Source organism: Amphibalanus amphitrite, unplaced genomic scaffold (genome assembly GCF_019059575.1).
Source record: "Amphibalanus amphitrite isolate SeventyFive unplaced genomic scaffold, NRLGWU_Aamphi_draft 000037F_arrow, whole genome shotgun sequence".
Classification (NCBI taxonomy): Eukaryota; Metazoa; Arthropoda; class Thecostraca; order Balanomorpha; family Balanidae; genus Amphibalanus; species Amphibalanus amphitrite.
Genome location: NW_024881533.1, coordinates 1,180,031 through 1,199,212, shown reverse-complemented (window position 1 = coordinate 1,199,212; position 19,182 = coordinate 1,180,031). Strand labels below are relative to the sequence as shown.

Here is a 19,182-nt window from a genome sequence, read left to right as displayed (position 1 = left end):
CGGCACACACACACACATACACAGTTCACACAGCGATATCGGATCGAGTGGTGACAAGTGGCATGTATCGGGCGGCCCTGCAGATAAATTTAAATGTCCCACTTAGTGCAAAGGTACGATTGAGTAAGGCGTATCATATCTTAGCCATTCAAGAAAACATGCATTGTCCTCTGTCGTGTGGAATGCTAATTCCAGCGGATATCTGAGACAAATTGAGGCATGATAAGTTCCATTAAAATGGAAAATGTAAGCAATTCTTAACCCGCGGCCCGTAGGGCTATCGGCGGACCCTACCACCCGTAGGGGGGGGGGGGGGCGTTTCGCCCCCCCCCCTAAGATCTCGGAAATTTACCGACCGATTTTTAAAACTCAAACGGCGTTCGATAGCCCCACCCGGGAACTACCTTGTGACCAAATTTCATTGACCTAGGTCGAACCGATGACGTCACAGGTCAGGTCAAAGGTCGGATTTTCACCGTTCACGGGCATTTCAAGAAATGTGTTGTGAAATCGAGTAAATTGGTAATTTATTGAAAACCATCGATGGTACGCCGTTCGCCAAACACATACTTTGCTATCTGAGGTCAGTGATACCAGGTCAGGTCACAGCGAGGTCAGGTCACCGGGGGTCACAATATGAAAGTGTCGTGTGATACATGTTTTATGGTCCATTTTACATGACAAATGCGATTATGTGGGTTAGGCAGCCTTTGGGGCCAGCCTAGGTCACGTTTTGGTGAAGGTGAGGTCAAGGTCAGGTCAAATTAGGTCAAATTTCAAAGTTGGTATTTTTGCATAAAATGGGTATCGATGCGATGCAGCTCGTCACGGGGAGTCTAATGGTGGTCTTTGTTTTGCTCTAAAAGGTCTAGAATTGCCAAAAATTGAGTTTGAAAATTTGACGTCAGCATTTTTGAACATTTTTTTTTTCGCTATAACTTGGCCAAAAAACGAGGTATCGATCTGAAATTTGGTATGTGGATAAACGACGGTAGGTACCGTCACATTTATTCCGTTTTTTTTCGAAACTCAAAAAACTTTCTGGATTTTTTTGGCTAATGTATCTAAAAAAAGCTTTTTTGAGTTTTGGGGGTCAAAACTCAAAAATTTCAAAAATCCGAGATAGCAGTTTTGTAGCCCTTTCAATTGTACACCTTTTATGTCTTGATCATTTTTCTGTATCTTCAAAGCTGTAGGCCTGACAGGTCTTCTCGCGAAGGTCATTTTTCGGTCAAAAATGACAGAACATGACGTCATTCTGACGTCATTTGCGGCCAACCTATCATAGCCTCTGGAAAATTTTTTGGTCACAATGTGTAAAATTGATGCCCGGAGGGGTCCTGAAAGTTTGGTGGCGATATCTCCAGCCGTTTAGGAGATATTGACGGAAAAGGACAGGGGGGCCGTTTCGGCCCCCCTAGAAACGGCCCCCCCCCCCCCCCTACAGGACGCGGGTAAGTTAAACGCACATTTGTTTTTAGCAAAAACGGACACCGGCTTGAATGTTTACCATTTGACAATGGATAACAAATGAGTTACACGGCAGTCCTTTCAGCATTTTAATATTGCGACGCATTCGCACCCATCCATAATATTCATGCCGTCTCAGCTGATGTCATCTTATTGTGATTCGTTCACTGAGTAGGTACCCGAAATCAGAACGGACAGAGGGGCGAATAGCTCAGTTCACTATAGCCTACCCCGACCCGCTCTGCCCTGGGACTCACCTGAGGCTCTCCTTGCTGCTCCTCTTGCTGTCGTTGTGCGTGATGAACGCCTTGCTCCTGAGCCGGGTGTTGGCCGCCGGGTCGTCCACCACCCGGCCGTTGCCGTTACAGCGGCTCGACATGGCCTCGCCCGAGTGGCCGCTCTCTGCACTGGCCGCGCTCTGCCCCAGTCTCTCCGCCGCCTCGCGCCTCTCGTGCTTTTCGCGTCTCTCGCGCTCTTCACTTTTCTGGCGTCCCTCACTTTTATCGTTTCGATCTCGCTTATTGCTTTCCTCGCTTTTCTCGCGTCGTTCGCGCTTATCGCGTTCCTCGCTTTTCTCGCGTCGTTCGCGTTTTTCGCGTTCCTCGCTTCTGTCGCGCCGTTCGCGCTTTTCGCGTTCCTCGCTGATCTCTCGTCGCTCGCGCGGCTCGCGTTTCTCGCCCGTCTCGCGGCGGGATCCGCACTGGGAGCGCGTTGCCTGCTCGCCGGCGGGTGCTGACGCCCGGTTCTTCCCCAGGAGCTGGTTCAGCTCGAGCTGCTCGCCCGAGGCGTCCAGCGAGTCGTGTGCCGCGCTGTCGCCGCCGCCGCCGCCGCCGGAGGGGTGTCGAACCGGACCGTCTGCCTCGCCGCCGCCTCTGCCCCGGCTCAGTGCCGGTACCGAGGTCACGTACACTGAGTTCGACTCGATAATACCGTTCAACTGGCTGCTCTCCTGGACCTTTTCTGTGTCGGACAGCTGAAACGGAAACAGAAATACGGGCGTCACTGACATGGCCGGCAAAATAACTTCGCAGCATTCAACACTTCGATGGCGATCGATCTTTGGTCTTTTCTTACCGGAATCTTACCAGCTCCGATGGCTCGGAAAACAGGCCATCCAAATGAAAAAAAAAAACTTTCAATAGGAAGCATTCCTCCCGACCCCAGATGGTGTTTGCTTAAAAAAAAAATTGTGTCATATTGTGGCTACTGGCTAGAGGCCTGTTTAAAACTCGCATTCGAATTGTTATTAATTTTATATACCTTTTGGGACTGTGGAACAAAAAAAAAAAAAACAGTCCAACATTTTTGGTATGTACCTACCTACATTTGTTACCACTTTTATCAAACATCTTGAGACAACGTTGCACAAAGCGTGCTGTTTCTTGGTGCGACTACGAAACAAACATCGCTTTGCCTGAGTTTCAGTGATTGCGTCGTTATTACCGAGATGATTGAGTGACTTTCTGTCAAATCCATTTCTCTGAGCCATCAAACGGCGCTCTAATCTCCTAAATCACTTTAGCAGTTTTGATTATTACAAAAGGCTGATATGAAAAAGGTAGTACGGCTCCCTCCCTGATCCTAAAAGTCATATAATATCCTATATAAATGCTACCGTCTGCGACGGCTGACGGACCCCTGCGAGACAGACCGTTCGGTCTTCCTGCTCGGGTGCTCGCGTCACCCAGAGGGAAGTATATTTAACCGAGCGGGTCCGGCTGCGCAGAGCGGTATTTCGGGAGCCCGGAGGAGGCGACACGGCGCCGCCGGTGAGGCCGACTGCGAATCACACGTGGCGTGCGACCGCAAACACAGCTCTGTTAGCACGCCGGGACCTAACGCAACACTGACGGAGGGCGGCTCTAGGACCAGATGTGCCTCCTGATTGTCAGCGCACTAACGACATGGCAGTACCTCCTGTCCCCAGTAACGTTCCCACGGTGGGTAGAATCACATTCCTCACTGTGCCAGCGATCTAATGAAGGAGCATCATGTCCCTGTATGGTCGCCCGCATTCCCATTTCCTGGATGGAAAGGGGTTCAATGGAAAAGGAAAACCCACGGCTTATGAAATACATTCAGTAATGAAGCAAATTATGAACGGTAAGTAAACTGATGGGCCACTCGGTGCCACCGTCTCTGTCCACACGCGGCCCTCTTATTTTCCTGTGGGATCGCCATTCGATGATTCATGACGCAGGTTCGCGAGCCTCTCCTATCTCGCGGCGGCGGCGCGGCGGTTGACCTTGGCTATTCTCCGGCCGGGACTGGTCCGGCGGCCTGGTCAGACGCCGTGATGCATGCCAACACGCCTCGGCTGGCCGGCGCCTCAGGAACTGAAATCCAACTGCCAGAATCAGCAGCTCGGATTCCGCGGGGGCCCCAGACAGCCGCCAGCATGGGGAGCCGGCCCTCCACCATCCCCAGTTCACTACAGAGTACCTAGCTTGAAGGCTGCAGCCGCGTCCCTCCACGCAGGTGAGTCGCACTCGCGACCAACATCGCACTCGCAGCCTGCCCCGTCGCCCTCCCCTCACCCCGACAGATGAATGGCGATGGGGGGCTGACCGACAGACACCGGCCCGCAGCGGCAGCCGCCGGCGCTAGTGGTTCACAAATCGGCCGCCAGAGGCGCCCTGGTCGGTCGCCGGCGGCCCGCCGCGCGCCGCCCGCAGGAGGGTCACGGACGCGCGCGCTGGGAAAGAGAAAGTCGCACGCCGGGTCGCGCCGTCGACCGAAGCGCTGCCGCCGTCGCCGTCTCGGCGGCGCCATCACTGTAAATCTCCCACGCAGGGCTCCCTTATCAGCACCAGCCGCCAGCCCATGGCGCGTGCTCGACCGAAATTGGGGTATCGCAGCGCTTTCAACCCCATATCGATAAACTAATCGGCCCGCTGGAGTTGAACCAGATTACCAGAGTTTCTAAAATTGTTCACGCAATGTTTCAGTATAGTTCCTAGGCAAAGGATTAGCATCTTAGCCAGGCACTGCTTGAAGCTGACAGACTGGTGCGAGCATGGGTCGCCTTTTCGATGCGAAACTCGTCCGGCTATACATTATGGTGGTTACACGGCTAATTCACCAGCCGAGATCGATGCTTTCATTCGCTGTACCGCGTTCGCAGGCCGGCGAATCACAAGTCAGTGAAAGAGTCGTCGGTCTGGCTGGTGAAAAGGCTGGCGACGCGGCGGTCTGGCCCGCTGGCGACTGAGCCGGCGAGTCGTGCCGCCAGCGCCGCTTGGCTGAAATCTCGGCTCGCCGTTTCAGTCTCTGCTAAAGGCACGTCAGGCTGCATGGGGCGCGGAGACTGCCGACAGGGTTTAGAATGACTTCTGAGAGCAGCAGCAAGCACAGTCATAACCTGAAAACGTGGCAGCCTTTGCCTTTTACCATATTTACTATACCGAATTTCAGTATACCTATACCTAATGTTTGCGACGATAAATCAGATGTTAACCTTTTTAGACTTCACTTTACCCTAGCAAGCAGACGAATTAACGTCTACCGATATTGTGCAAAACGACATTGACGGCAGCACCAAAGATGCTTCGTACAACAGCATTGTGAATGTCCCATTTACCCAGAAAGCCTTCGGCGCCCGGCGGTCTGACGAAGCACAGTTCCGCTTCCTCAGACACTTAGGGTGCCGAACATTAGAGGGAACCGTCGTTCTAATGGACCATGTAGAAAGTTGAACATACCAATTCCGTTGCATTCGCTCTATCGTGACATTGCGGTATTTATTGGAGGAACACAATACAAACAGCCCATCTTTTAGTCTGCCCAAAGGGGGTGTTCAGTTAGCTCGGAAAGCCCTGACCCCGAACGGTGAACGGCGACCTACAGACGCCCCCAATTCGTTGGGACTGGGTCACTACTCACAGCCCCACTGTATGACCGGCTTTGATGACTTATGAACCCAAGTGAGTCGACAACAAGTTTTGATGTAATCGAATTAGGAATGAACTGCATACTACCAATGGATGCAGCAAGGATTTCGGTCACGTATCGCTTATGGACAATGTCCATATCGAACATTAGAAACACGACTATGACCATTTTTGGGTTACTTTTTCCCCGGCGAGGTTATGACCTCGTAATACCGATAACCTGTACTCGGCGCTAGCCCAAGACCTCTCCAGAGTACAGGCCGACACGACGGAAGCAGTAACCAGTTGACCCACCCACTGGCATAGCCGCAGTGCCGCTACCCACCCACCCGAACCCACCAGCTGGGACAGCTGGGTATTATAGCCTTCCCAAGCCCACCCATCGGGTAACCATTGTTACCCAGGACCCACCTGCTGGGAGAGGCGGGTCATATCCACCGGCTTGATCTTGCGCAGCGCCGAGAGCTTCTCGAGCCGCTCCCGAGCCTGCTGCTCCACGGCAATGACGAACGCATCCTGGACGTTACTGCTCTGAGCGAGGTCCAGCGCTGCGGGAAGACAGGACAACACACCGTCAGACGAACCGCAGCGGAGCATAAAGGTGCCGTCCGGCGTCCTTCGGCTAGCCGGCGCGATGCCTGGGAGGGGGTGAGCAGCTAGCGACAATGGATTGCTTCCCAAAGCCCATTGTGTTAAATGATGGCTACAAAGGAAAAAGGATGGGTAAGCCGCTGCTCGCTTTTAGCGGACGAGTGAGATTGTATTATCGTATACGATGTCATAAAGTAGGTAGTCTGTATGTATGTATGTATGTAGAAAAAACGAATTAAAATGCACTCAAATCACAGCACTCAGTACCTAAACATCGAACTCCTCCTCCCTATGTCCGTAAATACCACTCGGAAACAGAGCGCTTAAAACTTCCTATAGATAGGTTCCTAAAATCATGGGGCAGGCGATTATACAATTGAGCGATGCTGTAGAGCAGGCGCAGCCTCCCTGCTTCGGTAAGCAAAGTGTCAGCAAAGTGGCGAGGTGGTGGTGGGGAGAAATGCATCGTAATGTCTCCTCGGACCACTCTGCTTAACATTGACCTGACTTGACTCATGACCTCTCCGCCCACCGCCCCGCCATGTATTCACTGACCGCTGACCGCCAGGTACCCGCCGAGTCCCGGACATGTCGCCTCCCGGCCGGTATCAGCCGCACTGCACCCCCATTCCCCTGCCGTCAGCCATTGTCTCCGACGACGGAATTCCGGACGGCGACGTACTGCGGCGAACAATGACGCCGCGCCTCGTGACGCGAGACAAACGCGGCGCGACGATGACGCGGAGCGCGACCGCGCGGCGAGCGGCGCGGGGTGTGGGAGCGAGCTGCGAGCTGCGACCGGCGGCGGGGCCGCGCGACCAAAGCTCCAGCGGCAGGCCGCCGCCAGCCAAATCACCTCGCACTGCGCAACACTTCCTGATTAAGCGGCAGTTCACGTGGGTGACGTTTGATCCGGCCACGGGGCCACCCAGGCGAGGTGGTGAGCCAAAGCGCGTGTTTAGGACCGGGTGCTGACCGGGTCGGACCCGCCTGTATAGCCCATGCAGACCCTGCAGTGGCGCCTCCAACCGGGGTATGGCGAGCTCCCAGGTGAGCCGAGTCGGGCCCAGGACCGGCAGCGGGGCCGGATGGTTCGGCTACCAGACTGACAGGTCGGGTGACTGTGTGCAGTGTGACACGATACATCCGACCGCGGCCGCGGCGGCCACGGCCCCGAGAGCACCACCAGATCACTGAAACATTCACGGCCCAAGGCCTGATTCATCACTCACTCATGTAGCGTAGCATCTCACGACAGCTATAAGGCTATTCTTTCGGCTTGCTATTTAACTGCTATTATCAATCACTGCTTCACTTCCCTCCCGGGAGTTCCGCAGGACAACTTAACACGTAATTTAGATTTTATCTTGTTATGAATCATGCCTCGGAACATTTCGACCTTGTTCGGTGCAACAGTAGCCTGCGAAGGAGTTCTAGGAAGGAGCTCGCGCTGAATTCCGACATGGTGAGCCGAGGTTTTCAGCCGTAATGTCTCATGTCGTGCAGACCTGCGGCGGAAGTGTTCCCAGGAAACGAGCAAGACACTACTCGCACCTTCCGAGACATACACAGGTGAAGCAAAGAACATAACTGACATTTCCGTCATCATTTCCTCAATGATGCTTCGAATGAAACTCGAGTGTGGTTTGTGCTGAGGTCAGTCAATCAGAGGCCGATGTAAGAAGTTGATATTTGCACAGCACGCCGCTAAAGCGAACAGAGTAACATGACTCTGCTGCTATGAGTCAGACATCACAGCCAGCGGGCCTCGGTGGGGCAGAGCTGACATATCACACTGCAGTGCCAGTGAGCTGGCTTGGCGGGGCGGAGCTGACATGAGCTTCCAGTGAACGCCAGACCAGCGGTGGCATGATCTTCCAGTAAACTGGCGCAACCGACCAGCGCTGAATTAAGTCTCGAGTGGGCTGGCCCGGCAGACCAAAGCTGACACGATCCAGCTGGCCTGGCAGACCTGGGCTGACCAGACCCCTTTAGTAAGCTGGCTCGGCAACTGACATAAGTATCGAGTGAGCTGGCTCATCCGACCAGCGTTGAAATAAGTCTCGAGTGAGCTGACCCGACAACCAGCGCTGACCCTCCGCGTGAGCTGACTCGACGGACTGGCGTCCGCCGCGCACCAGCCGACCGTCAGCCGCCCAGAACTCCCGCCCGAGTCGCAACCATGTAAATGAGCTGCATAGCTGAGCGGACGCGGGGCGTTGGTAACCCCGGCTGGCTGATGGCTGACGGTGGCCGTGACCCGACCCGCCGAGTCGCCTCCGCCTTGACCCCGCCGGGTGCCGGCACGGCGCCGCGCCGCGCGGCTCACACGCCTTCTGTTCTGCGACCTCCCACAACGACCCGGCTCACACGCTGCAGTGAGGCGTCCCAAATCATTTTGTAGTGACGGCTTCAAGATAGCGACAACTACTCGCCGTTAAACCGATGCGAAGAGCCGTAGCCATCTCTAGCAGATCCGAGTGCAGCCCAGTTCAGAGCTAGACCTCAGCGGCAACTGGCAACTGGCAATTCTAGTTAGCCCAAGTCGTCCTTTGAGTATGGAGATAAGGACACTGGGAATGGTCGCCAGAGTCAGAAAGCACGCCACCCTTCTCTAGCCTCCCTCGCTGCCCGACCGCCGCATGGAGTGAGGAACAAAGCGTGGTTGGTCACGTACCGGCAGGGGTGATTGACAGGCCCGGCGGGCGGCGGTGCGCCGCTCCGGTTACAGGGCCGGCGGGCAGGGACAGAGTTCCAGGACCGGCCCGGCTCACACAGTCCACTCCGGTTCACGCCGGCTCAGCATGGATCGTTAAACAGGTGACGAACCGGCGGACCTGGTTACAGCTCAGGGACACCATCTGCATATTCCGAGCAGCCTGATCAGTTATGGATGCCGCGGCTCCAGTAAAGGGTGACAACAGCCGAAGGAAGGTCAAGCCAGTTGACGCGCCTCAGCTTGATTTAATTCAGACCTCAGAAGTCAGACGCTTCAATCAAACCGCACCGAAGCACCGAAGCACCGAGGCACCGAAGGTTCGGGTTCCTCAGAGGACACCTCCAAACTCCTAAGGGCCTGCGTGGGTCTTCATGTCTCCTAAGCGGCAGCGCGGCCACTGCCATCGGGCCCCCGGCTGTCACCGGAAACCGACCAGTCACGCCTGGGCAGGCCGGGACAGCGTCGCGCTCGACGGGGGACCGGCCCGGACTCGGCGGCACGTCCTTCGTCCCAGACGACGTCGGCCGTTCCGTCAGTCGATGATGCATCGACGCCAGGCATCTCGGCACGCCGTCACATTACGCATTCCTGGGTGCGGCCAACTCCGGTGTGAGAGGCGTGTGGAGACTGGAGGGGCAAGGCACCTTCTGTTGGCGCATACAGCCCGTCATTCCTAATGCCCAATTTGAACGGAGAGAATGCAGAAAAATCTAGCAGCTTTGAGGTCCGGCGATGGTTCGTTCAAATTGTCATCAAAATACCGAGGCCAAAAATCAAAATATCCTTTGAGACATAACTCATCAATCTACGCGAGCCGAACGAACTCGAAACAGCGAGCAAGGACGCCAGGCGAGTATGCTCGTTAGACGTCGCTGCGGCGGATGTACCGAGCTCTGAGCGGATGTATGCATCCCAATCCCCTCCCCCAACTCCAGCCCTCCCCGCGTTCAATACGGCCGTTACTGACGATCGATTCACCGATCGAAATCCGACCCACCCTCCTCAGGGTGCCTGTAAAGTCAATACGACAGACCCCCCCCCCCCCTCCCTAAACAGCACCCACCACTGGGTGCACGTGCGGCCTTTGTGTGCAGTGTCAGAAAAGTGGCCCGTTTCTAAGTTTTCTTGAACTCGGAAGATTTGTTCTGCGAAAAGTCTTGACTAAAGTAAAGCAATTTTTGTTCTGTGAGCAAACGTTCCCTAAACAGATGGCCAATGATTTTTGTGTAACAAAGTACCTCTACCCATCTATGTCAGCACTATCAGGCTTGATGGAGCATTTCACAATGGGTCACTTAATAAAAACCCAACTGCCTGCCCATTTTGACTGATTTTTCTTCTTCAGCAGATTAAGTCATCTCTCTCTCCAGTCTCCATGGCTACTGAATGAAGACCTGGACTCCTGAATAGAATGCAGTACAAACTACTGACCTACTCCCAAGAACCAGCACCGCCTGCTACTCTTGGTTCACCAGCTGACAGTTGTTGGCAAAACTTTCACTGGTAACCTTGTCCCTCACAATAACTGGTATTAGATTGGCAGCCTGAAGCCCATCAACTGTGATGTGTTATGAACAGGTGATCTGTGAATTGTGATCACACAGTGTGTGCATTAACAATTAATCCCGTATTTTTTAATACAAATGTTGAAAATTTTGTCACTCTTTCAACATCTGGTTCAACATGTATGATATGAATGAAGGAATACACAGCATGCAGGAGCTGGAAATGGGCAATGCCCCAATGGATATGCAGACTTAACGTAATCAGGTGAGATAAACCTGAAAAGCTTGATTGATTCATATCCATATTAGCATGCAGTGCCTACAAAGTAGTGAATGCTTTAAAAAATTAACTGACAGGCAACAGCAGTTCAAGTTTATAACGTAGTCAGGTGAGATAAACCTGAAAAGCCTGATTAATTTGCACGTACACTGGTCTGAGAAACAACACTACCAAGCTAGTCAGTAGTAAATGGGCAATGCCCCAAATGGATAAGCAAACTTTACGTAGTCAGGTGAGATAAACCTGGAAAGCTCAGCTTGATTAATTTAAATGTACACTGTTCTGAGAAACGACACATATACCAAGCTAGTGAGTAGTAAATGCTATCAGAAAATTATGGGTACTGGATAAGCATATTACCCATAATACCTATATCAGCACAACCAATCCTACCTTTAAAATCACATTCTCACACAAATCAAGCCAAGGCCCTATATAGGTACCAAATCACAAAAATAACACGCGAGTCATAGGAGACAAGTCATAAGCCTTGGCCTTTTGACGTCTAAAACACTGCCATCGCCGCACTAACAAGTTCGCTCCCCGCCCGACTCCCTTCATAATGCAACCGGGCGCAAACTTTTTCTGAATTCTCGCAGACTATATTTGGTGTTTCCGTGGTGGCAGACTATCCCCTGGTAAAAGTTCCCGATTGCAGTAAAGTATTAAAAAATGATATCAGTAGATGTAAAAAAGATTTCTCTTTTCAAAAATGTCAAAATTTAGCAATTTTATAACGTGTGCTGCCCATATTTTACGATAGTCTGCGGGGTCGTTCCGTGCCTGATAAGGTCAGCTTCACTTGGATCGTTTAAGACACCTAGACATCATTCATTGCAAAACAAGGTATGGCTAGAATGGAAATTGATTGGAAAAAGTTATAGAATAGTTTTTGTTTCGTAAAAATGAGCAAAAAATGCGTATGGGGATAATAAGTGACAGCGTCTTTTGAGGTATCACCTTTTTGGTGCCGGCATAAGAGAACTTGGACGACTTTATGGCAAAATCTTTGTCAATAATATTAAAATGAACAAAATAAACAGTTATTGTCTTTTTGTTGCCTTTTTTCCATCTGAATTACACAAAAAAATGATTTTTTATTTTACTCGAACTCATGGCAGTAAGATATCTTAACTTGTAATAAATCGACCGAAGGCATTATCTTGTGCTGCATATTATTCATTTAATTTTGTATTAAAATAAATTGAACATCAAAATCGTTTTTTGTCATTCGGCAATAAACTTAACCAGCAACAAATACATTTTTAAAAAATACATACATTCACAGACTAGGCAACGCTGTCTGGCGCGTCTCGCGCGCTTTTACGCGACCGCGCCGGGTTAGTCTCGCAATTTGCGTGAGTTACTGTAAAGAAGTATAATTTCGTGGTGGGGTAATTTTAGAGCTAAATGTTTATGTGCAATTTTTCTCGTTTTTTTCATACTCAACAATATGATTTTTGTTTAAAGGCTGAGATACTGAGACCCATTCGAATCGACCATCTTCGTTCAAGGAATCTGAGGTGGGATTGTTCATGTCTATTTTTGTAACAAGCTCAGGTAATAGTAATACTTAACATAACCCATGTGTTTTGTCTTAACTTCTCTCCTTCTTGATTATACCTTCACTTCTACCTAGGCTAAGAAACTGATATCCAAGGGTAGCTGCTTTCACACTAGTAGCCCTGGTGGGTTCAGATTGTTTTCTTGCATTTAGTTGAGATATGTTCTTGGATTTCCCTTGTTTAAATTAGGCAAATGTGAATATTAATATTTATATAGGCAATAGGCATGCATCATTATACTTGAGCAATGGCAATGTAGCCTACCTGCTTATTAAGTAGATACGAGATTGCATGGGTATTCATTAAGCAGGCGTCTCACGAGATGCCAGATCTGAAACATAATCTAACCTGACCTAACCTTACCTACTAACCTACAACCTACAAGCCTAACACCTACAACCTACAAACCTACAACCTACAACCTACAAACCTACAACCTACATTGCTATCGTAGACAGATCGGTATTTATATACATAAGGTCCGATTGCCAAAGTGATTATAACAAACATACGACACGATGTATTTTGGCCTCCTGATTTCATATCTGATAGTTATTCATGGCGCAACCAAGTTTTAAAGCACCTGTAAAATATTTACCGTCACCACCGGCCACTACCGCACTCCACCAGCCGTTTGCGCCACGTGGAAAGGATCGAATGAATAAACTCCAATGTTGAGTGAAAACATTACGCTATTCGATTTTGTTATGAAAGTGACGTCATAATAATACTCGTGGCGGAGCAGTGCAGTGCCGAAGGCGATGCCTTAGGAGAGATTACAGGCAAGAGTAAATCAAATATTTTTAGGTTAAGTGGTCATGCATCAGGCCTCAGGCGAAGGCCTGAAGCCTGATGCATGACCACTTAACCTAAAAATATTTGATTTACTCTTGCCTGCAATCTATTCCTGCAAGTAACTTTTTCCTGATCCCCGGTAGGCAAAAATCAGTAGGTTAGGTTAGGTTAGGTTAGGTTAGGTTAGTTTATGATTTTTACCATTTTTTTCGTGTTTTGTTATTTTGACGTCACTTTCATTGATTATCGTATTTGATTCCCTCCCCACCCATAAACCCCGGTTCCCAACATTTCCCCGAAAATGGCAGCAAAAAAACTTCATATGGCAGCGCTGAAACGGCGGCGTTTTTCCCTCGTCGCATTCATTCGGGTCGTCAGTGCGTGCACGTGGGTATGTATCGTGTTATGAAGGGGTGTAACAGGTTTTTATTTTTGTGTTTTTTGATTTTTCCGCCGCACGTAAGTATGATATCTGGATTCAGAATGTCAAATAATGCTAGAATATGCAAAATTTATGCTTGAACAGTCAATCGGACCTTATGTAAATATTTACCGACAGATCTGGCATCTCGTGAGATGCCTGCATAATGATTACCATTGCATGTTGGTCATGGGCAAGTGTTTCACTTTGATATGTGCTGCATTTCAACAATCTCTGCCCATTATGCTAAAAAGAAACTGATATGATGCGGTAGCTTCATTAAAAATTTGGAACCATAGTTGAGTTCCAACTTTGTTCTGCGACCTTTTCAAAATTTTAGTCTGCGAACTTAGATCCCCAAACCACTTTTCTGACACTGTTTGTGTGGCTCCCTTTCTAAACACACCTGCAGGAGGCTTCACTGCGAATGGACAACTCAACATCCATCCGGGCGCACGCTGCCCTCGCCTAATGTGCAATTATGCACGCTTGAGGTCAAAATTTAAGTTATAAATAACGTCACGAAGAGGTGATGTGTCATATACAAAACGTATAAATCCCTCGCTTTTCTATAGAGGAGACATCCGTCCAGCCGGTGCCCTGCACATTCCCCGTTACGCTCTATGTGAGGACAGGAGCGGCGCACCAGCGGCATACAGCGGATACTGGGTAAGCGGGCACCAGTGCAGTGGCTCTGCCGCGGTCCGTTCTAACCCAGAGCGGCACGACGCGCCGCGCTGGCCGGGCAGCCTGACCTTGGTGCACGGCACGCAACGCGCGGCCCGGCCGGCCTGCCGACTCATCCGGGCTGGCGGACGACGGTCGGCGGTAAGCGCCAGGCAGTCGGCGGGACAAGCACTGACCGAGCCCAGAGGACAGGTAGCCAGGACAGGTAGCCAGGACAGGTAGCCAGGAGTCAGGACAGGCAACCAGGGCCTCGTTTCATAAAAGGAATTACTTACGGCGTTCCGTCAATTATGCCAGATTTGGCGTATTTGATGCCAATTCGGTTTCATAAAGCCGGAGACCGGAGTAATTCACGCCATCGAAATTACGGAGCATCATTTACGGCAAATGCTCGATTCCGGACCAATTGATGCCATTTGGGTTTCATAAAACGACGTAATTAACGCCAAACATTTTATCAAGTTCTTGATATCAGTGGTGTAAACTACGCACAAAAATGTTGCGTGAATTTGAATTAATATTAAGATTCGAAGCTAATTTTTAATCTTTTTTATAATGTCGAGCCCAATGAGGAAGAAAGAACAGCCAAAATGAGAAAAAGAAACTGCAAATCTTCTGTACCAGTCGCTTTTTGCGGCCACTATCGGAATTTTGTTTATTCGCCGCGCCGCGCCACTTTCGTAGATAGGCACTTCTGCTTAGCTGGCTTTCTGCTGTTTTCAATAATTTGATTTCATAAAGGATGGTCATCAAAATCAATTTTGTTTTTTCGTAACTAATTTTTAATATTCAAATTCAACATGATTGTTTTATAATTTCTCGTAAAAAAATAAGTGTTGACATGAAATTGTAATTTGTAGGACGCTTGATAAATTACGGTAACTACGCAAATGTGCTTAGTTACGGAGGTGTAAACAATTCCAGTTGTGGCTTTGTGAAACGGCTTTATTTGCGCTCCGGGTCGGAAACACGGAGGTCCCCAAGCGTTTTCGTTTTAATTATATGAATCCAATTAGTATCACAACATGCTATAATCCAACTATCTAACATTCCCTGCCAGTAAAATGCAACAGCTTACCATTTAAAGCTGGCAAAATTGACCCCAAAACACCACATTCCTCACCCCTCGCAACCGACGCTGACGCCATGCTGGTTACGGCGGATGAGCACAATCTGTTTTTATAAACAATCAAGGCTGCAAAAATATCAGATGCGTTTCGCGTGGATAATTTTTTATCGCAGCCAGAAATGACAAACAATACCAAGGTTCTCATATTGTTATGTCTAAAGCGCAGACAACTTTCAACTTGAGAAAAGCGATTATTACTCGATGAAATTCAAAGAGATGTCACCTAACCCAACCTTATCGAGCCTTACCTAACCTAACCTAACCTAACTTAACCTAACCTACTGATTTTTGCCTACAGAGCTTAAATAAACCTAACCTAACCTACTGATTTTTGCCTACCAGGCATAAAGAAACCTAACCTAACCTAACCTAACCTACTGATTCTTGCCTACCAGGCATAAAGAAACCTAACCTAACCTAACCTAACCTAACCTAACCTACTGATTCTTGCCTACCGGGAATCCTAACCTAACCTAACCTAACCTAACCTAACCTAACCTACTGATTTTTGCCTACCGGTTAAGGAAATAGTTACTGGCAGGAATAGATTGCAGGCAATAGTAAATCAAATATTTTCAGGTTAAGTGGTCATGCATCAGGCTTCAGGCCTTCGGCCTGAAGCCAGATACATAACCATTTAACCTAAAAATATTTGATTTACTATTGCCTGTAATCTCTCCTAAGGCATTGCCTTCGGCACTGCACTGCTTCGCCACGAGTTGGCCACAGACGAAAACATGTACAGTACGGGCGAAGAAATGTTGGACGAAAAATGAAAATATGTAGAGACAAAAAAATGCACGGACCAAAAAACGAAAATAAAGAAAATGCACGAACGAAAATAATTACGAACGAAACATTTCTGAAGACTTTTTCAGAAAAGTCGCTATCATTCGTCGACAGATCTGGCGCATCTCGTGAGGCGCTTTACCGAAAAAGAAAATTACCGAATTCTCTTCTATTGAAACAGAACCGAAATTCCAAAATTATTTGTGTATATCTATCACTTTTTCATAAAAAATAGTACCCCCCCCCCCCACCCAAAACCCCGGTTTCCCACAGTCCCCCTAGTGTGTTGGGTTTTATGAAGATACTACATTTCTGCGTAATGGTATTGAACGACAATTGACATGTTGACAACAGACCGTCGTGCGGCTCCACCGAGATCGTGGTAAGAATACGATTAGTTAGCTTTTGGTCTTAAAATTATCGATCAGATAACTGGAAACCACATTATTCTTACTAAACATGAGTTTCTCTATAGAATGATGTCTATATTATAGGGATTAACTAATTTTTGAAGCGGGGACCTCCATGTGTACCGCCGCGCTCCGTAGTTTGAAAGGGTGTGAATTACGGAAAGGTGTAAGTTACGGCAGAGCTTTATGAAACGAAGCCCAGGACAGGTAGCCAGGACAGGCAGCCAGGACAGGTACCGTAACGCGGCTCGGAGGACAGGTAGCCAGGACAGGTAGCCAGGACAGGTAGCCAGGACAGGTAGCCGGGACAGGTAGCCAGGACAGGTACCGTAACGCGGCTCAGAGGACCGGTACTCAGGACAGGCACTGCCATGCAGCCCGGCGGACGGCAGACGGGGCACAGCGGGATTGGAGCAGAAGCCCAGAGAACAGGCCTAGTCAGGACAATCACTGTCACACGGGCCGAGCCGGCGGACGGTAGACGGCAGTCGACGCACGGCGGGGCAGGCACTAACCCAGCCTGGTGAACAGATATACCGTATGCCCAGTCCAGGAAACGGACGGTCAGGACAGGCACTGGGAGCGAACACTCGGAACAGTCAGGGCAGGCTCTGAGGGCCGACACCTAACCCAGTCCGGAGGACAGGCATAGGTACTATAGCCCAGGAAACGGACAGCCAGGGCAGGCCCTGTGATCCAGCCAGGGGAACGAACAGTCAGTCAGGACAAGCTCTGAGGGCGGATGATACCTACCCAGCCCAGAGGACAGGCACCGTGCCCAGCTCGGAGGATCCCACACCGGCGCGGCGATCGAATCCGTCAGGACGGGTTGCGGGTTCTGCATTCAGGGCCTCGTTTCATAAAACTCTGCCGTAACTTACACCTTTCCGTAATTCACACCCTTTCAAACTACGGAGCGCAAATAAATCCGTTTCACAAAGCCACAACTGGAATTGTTTACACCTCCGTAACTAAGCACATTTGCGTAGTTACCGTAATTTATCAAGCGTCCTACAAATTACAATTTCATGTCATCAACACTTATTTTTTACGAGAATCTATAAAACAATTATGTTGAATTTAAATCTTAAAAATTATTGATGAACAAACAAAATTGATATTGATGACCATCCTTTATTAAAACAATATATTAAAAACAGCAGAAAGCCAGCTAAGCAGAAGTGCCTAACTACGAAAGTGGCGCGGCGCGGCGAATAAACAAAATTCCGATAGTGTGGCCACAAAAAGCGACTGGTACAGAAGATTTGCAGTTTCTTTTCCTCATTTTGGCTGTTCTTTCTTCCTCACCGGGCTCAACATTATAAAATATATTAAAAATTAGCTTCGAATCTTCACATTAATTCAAAATCACGCAACATTTTTATGCGTAGTTTACACCACTGATATCAAGAGCTTGATAAAATATTTGGCGTTAATTACGTCGTTTTATGAAACCCAAATGGCATCAATTGGTCCGGAATCGAGCATTTGCCGTAAATGAAGCTCCGTACTTTCGATGGCGTGAATTACTCCGGTCTCCGGCTTTATGAAACCGAATTGGCATAAAATACGCCAAATCTGGCATAATTGACGGAACGCCGTAAGTAATTCCTTTTATGAAACGAGGCCCAGGACTGGGATCAGCCGCCATAGGGGCCCGAGGTTAGTGGTCGGGATCAACGGTCAGCTAGTGACTCATGCTAGGAATAATGGGTCAGCGGGCCTACAACGCCAGGTTTGAAGTCTGTCCACTAGCGGATCCAGGGGGTGTGCCAAAGCCCCCCTCCCCGCAGTGCCCGAATCGACGAAAAATTGCACCATTTCGAGGATTAAAACGAAAACTTAACAGCTTGCATCAGGAAAAGTTTGTTTTATACTGCCCAGCAATGCGTATAAGGAATCGAAATCCGATGACTTTTTTAATTTGGAGGAACTTTTTCAGAGATATGCCCCCCCCCCCCCCGCAGGCGCAGCGTCCACGACCGCCTTTCAGGATCCGTCAGTGTTTGTATCAGGTTCCATATCAGCTGGCATTGACCCCACCTCCCATCCCCATCCCTGCCTTGGCCCCGTCGCCCCTCGTCCACCCCTCAAGCGCGCGACGCTCTGCAGTCTGCATTACGCGGCGTCCCAGCCCGGCGGTGTGTTAGGGGCCGGGCGGGCGCTGCAGTCTCCCAGACGCTGCGGGCCGCCGGCCGAGAGCCGCCGAGCCGCCGCCGCATCCGGCCGAGAGGGGAGGGCGGCGGGAGAGGGGCGGCCGGAGGGGAGGGGAGGGGAGCCGGTCCGGCCACATCGGCCCGGCCGCCGACATGGACCGCGGCGCCTCCTGGTGTGACGTCACTCATTCTCAGTAGACCGGTCCGACGGCCCAATGGCCGATACCTACTAACTACACTGAGGTGTAGCGTAAGACCTCCGAATACCTACAAACTACACTGAGGTGTAGCGTAAGACCTCCGAATACCTACTAACTACACAGGGGCAGCGTAAGACCTCCGGGTACCTACTAACTACACAGGGACAGCGAAGACCTCAGGATACCTACAACAGACAGGCAGCGTGTCGACAGGTCATGTCAATTACTCACAGAGGCAGTCTTTCGACCTGCCGGATACCTACACACAGAGGCTGTGTGAGACCTGCCGGATACCACGACCAGCCATATAAGGACAGCGTAAGACCCGCCGGATACCTACCAGCTAACAGAGGCAGTTTGTGGACAGGAGGGTCGCATATTACACCAACTATACGCAGGTTACAGAGGCATCGTGCCTATACCGACCGATAGGCAGAGGTAAGTTACACTGAGGTGGCCTCCTACCGGCCAGTCGGTCCGAGAGACCCGGGAGGGAGCCAGTAAAGGGCACTTGTCCATTGAAAATGTGATAGATGTGGCTTTCTCCGAACGATTAAGCTGAATTTCCATGTCTG

General features: G+C 49.9%; 1 protein-coding gene across 4 annotated transcripts in view; it reads right to left on the bottom strand.

Annotated features, from left to right (window-relative positions):
* The window catches only part of LOC122372769 (protein PALS1-like), a 107,807-nt gene that overhangs the window by 34,669 nt on the left and 53,956 nt on the right, over positions 1 to 19,182 (bottom strand). For all 4 annotated transcript variants that reach the window (XM_043350330.1, XM_043350338.1, XM_043350346.1 and 1 more), the window contains 2 exons: positions 5,772 to 5,908; positions 1,728 to 2,443 (listed from right to left, as the gene is read on the bottom strand). In XM_043350330.1, the coding sequence (XP_043206265.1) occupies positions 1,728 to 2,443; positions 5,772 to 5,908 (853 nt within the window). The remainder of the gene's footprint in view (positions 1 to 1,727; positions 2,444 to 5,771; positions 5,909 to 19,182) is intronic.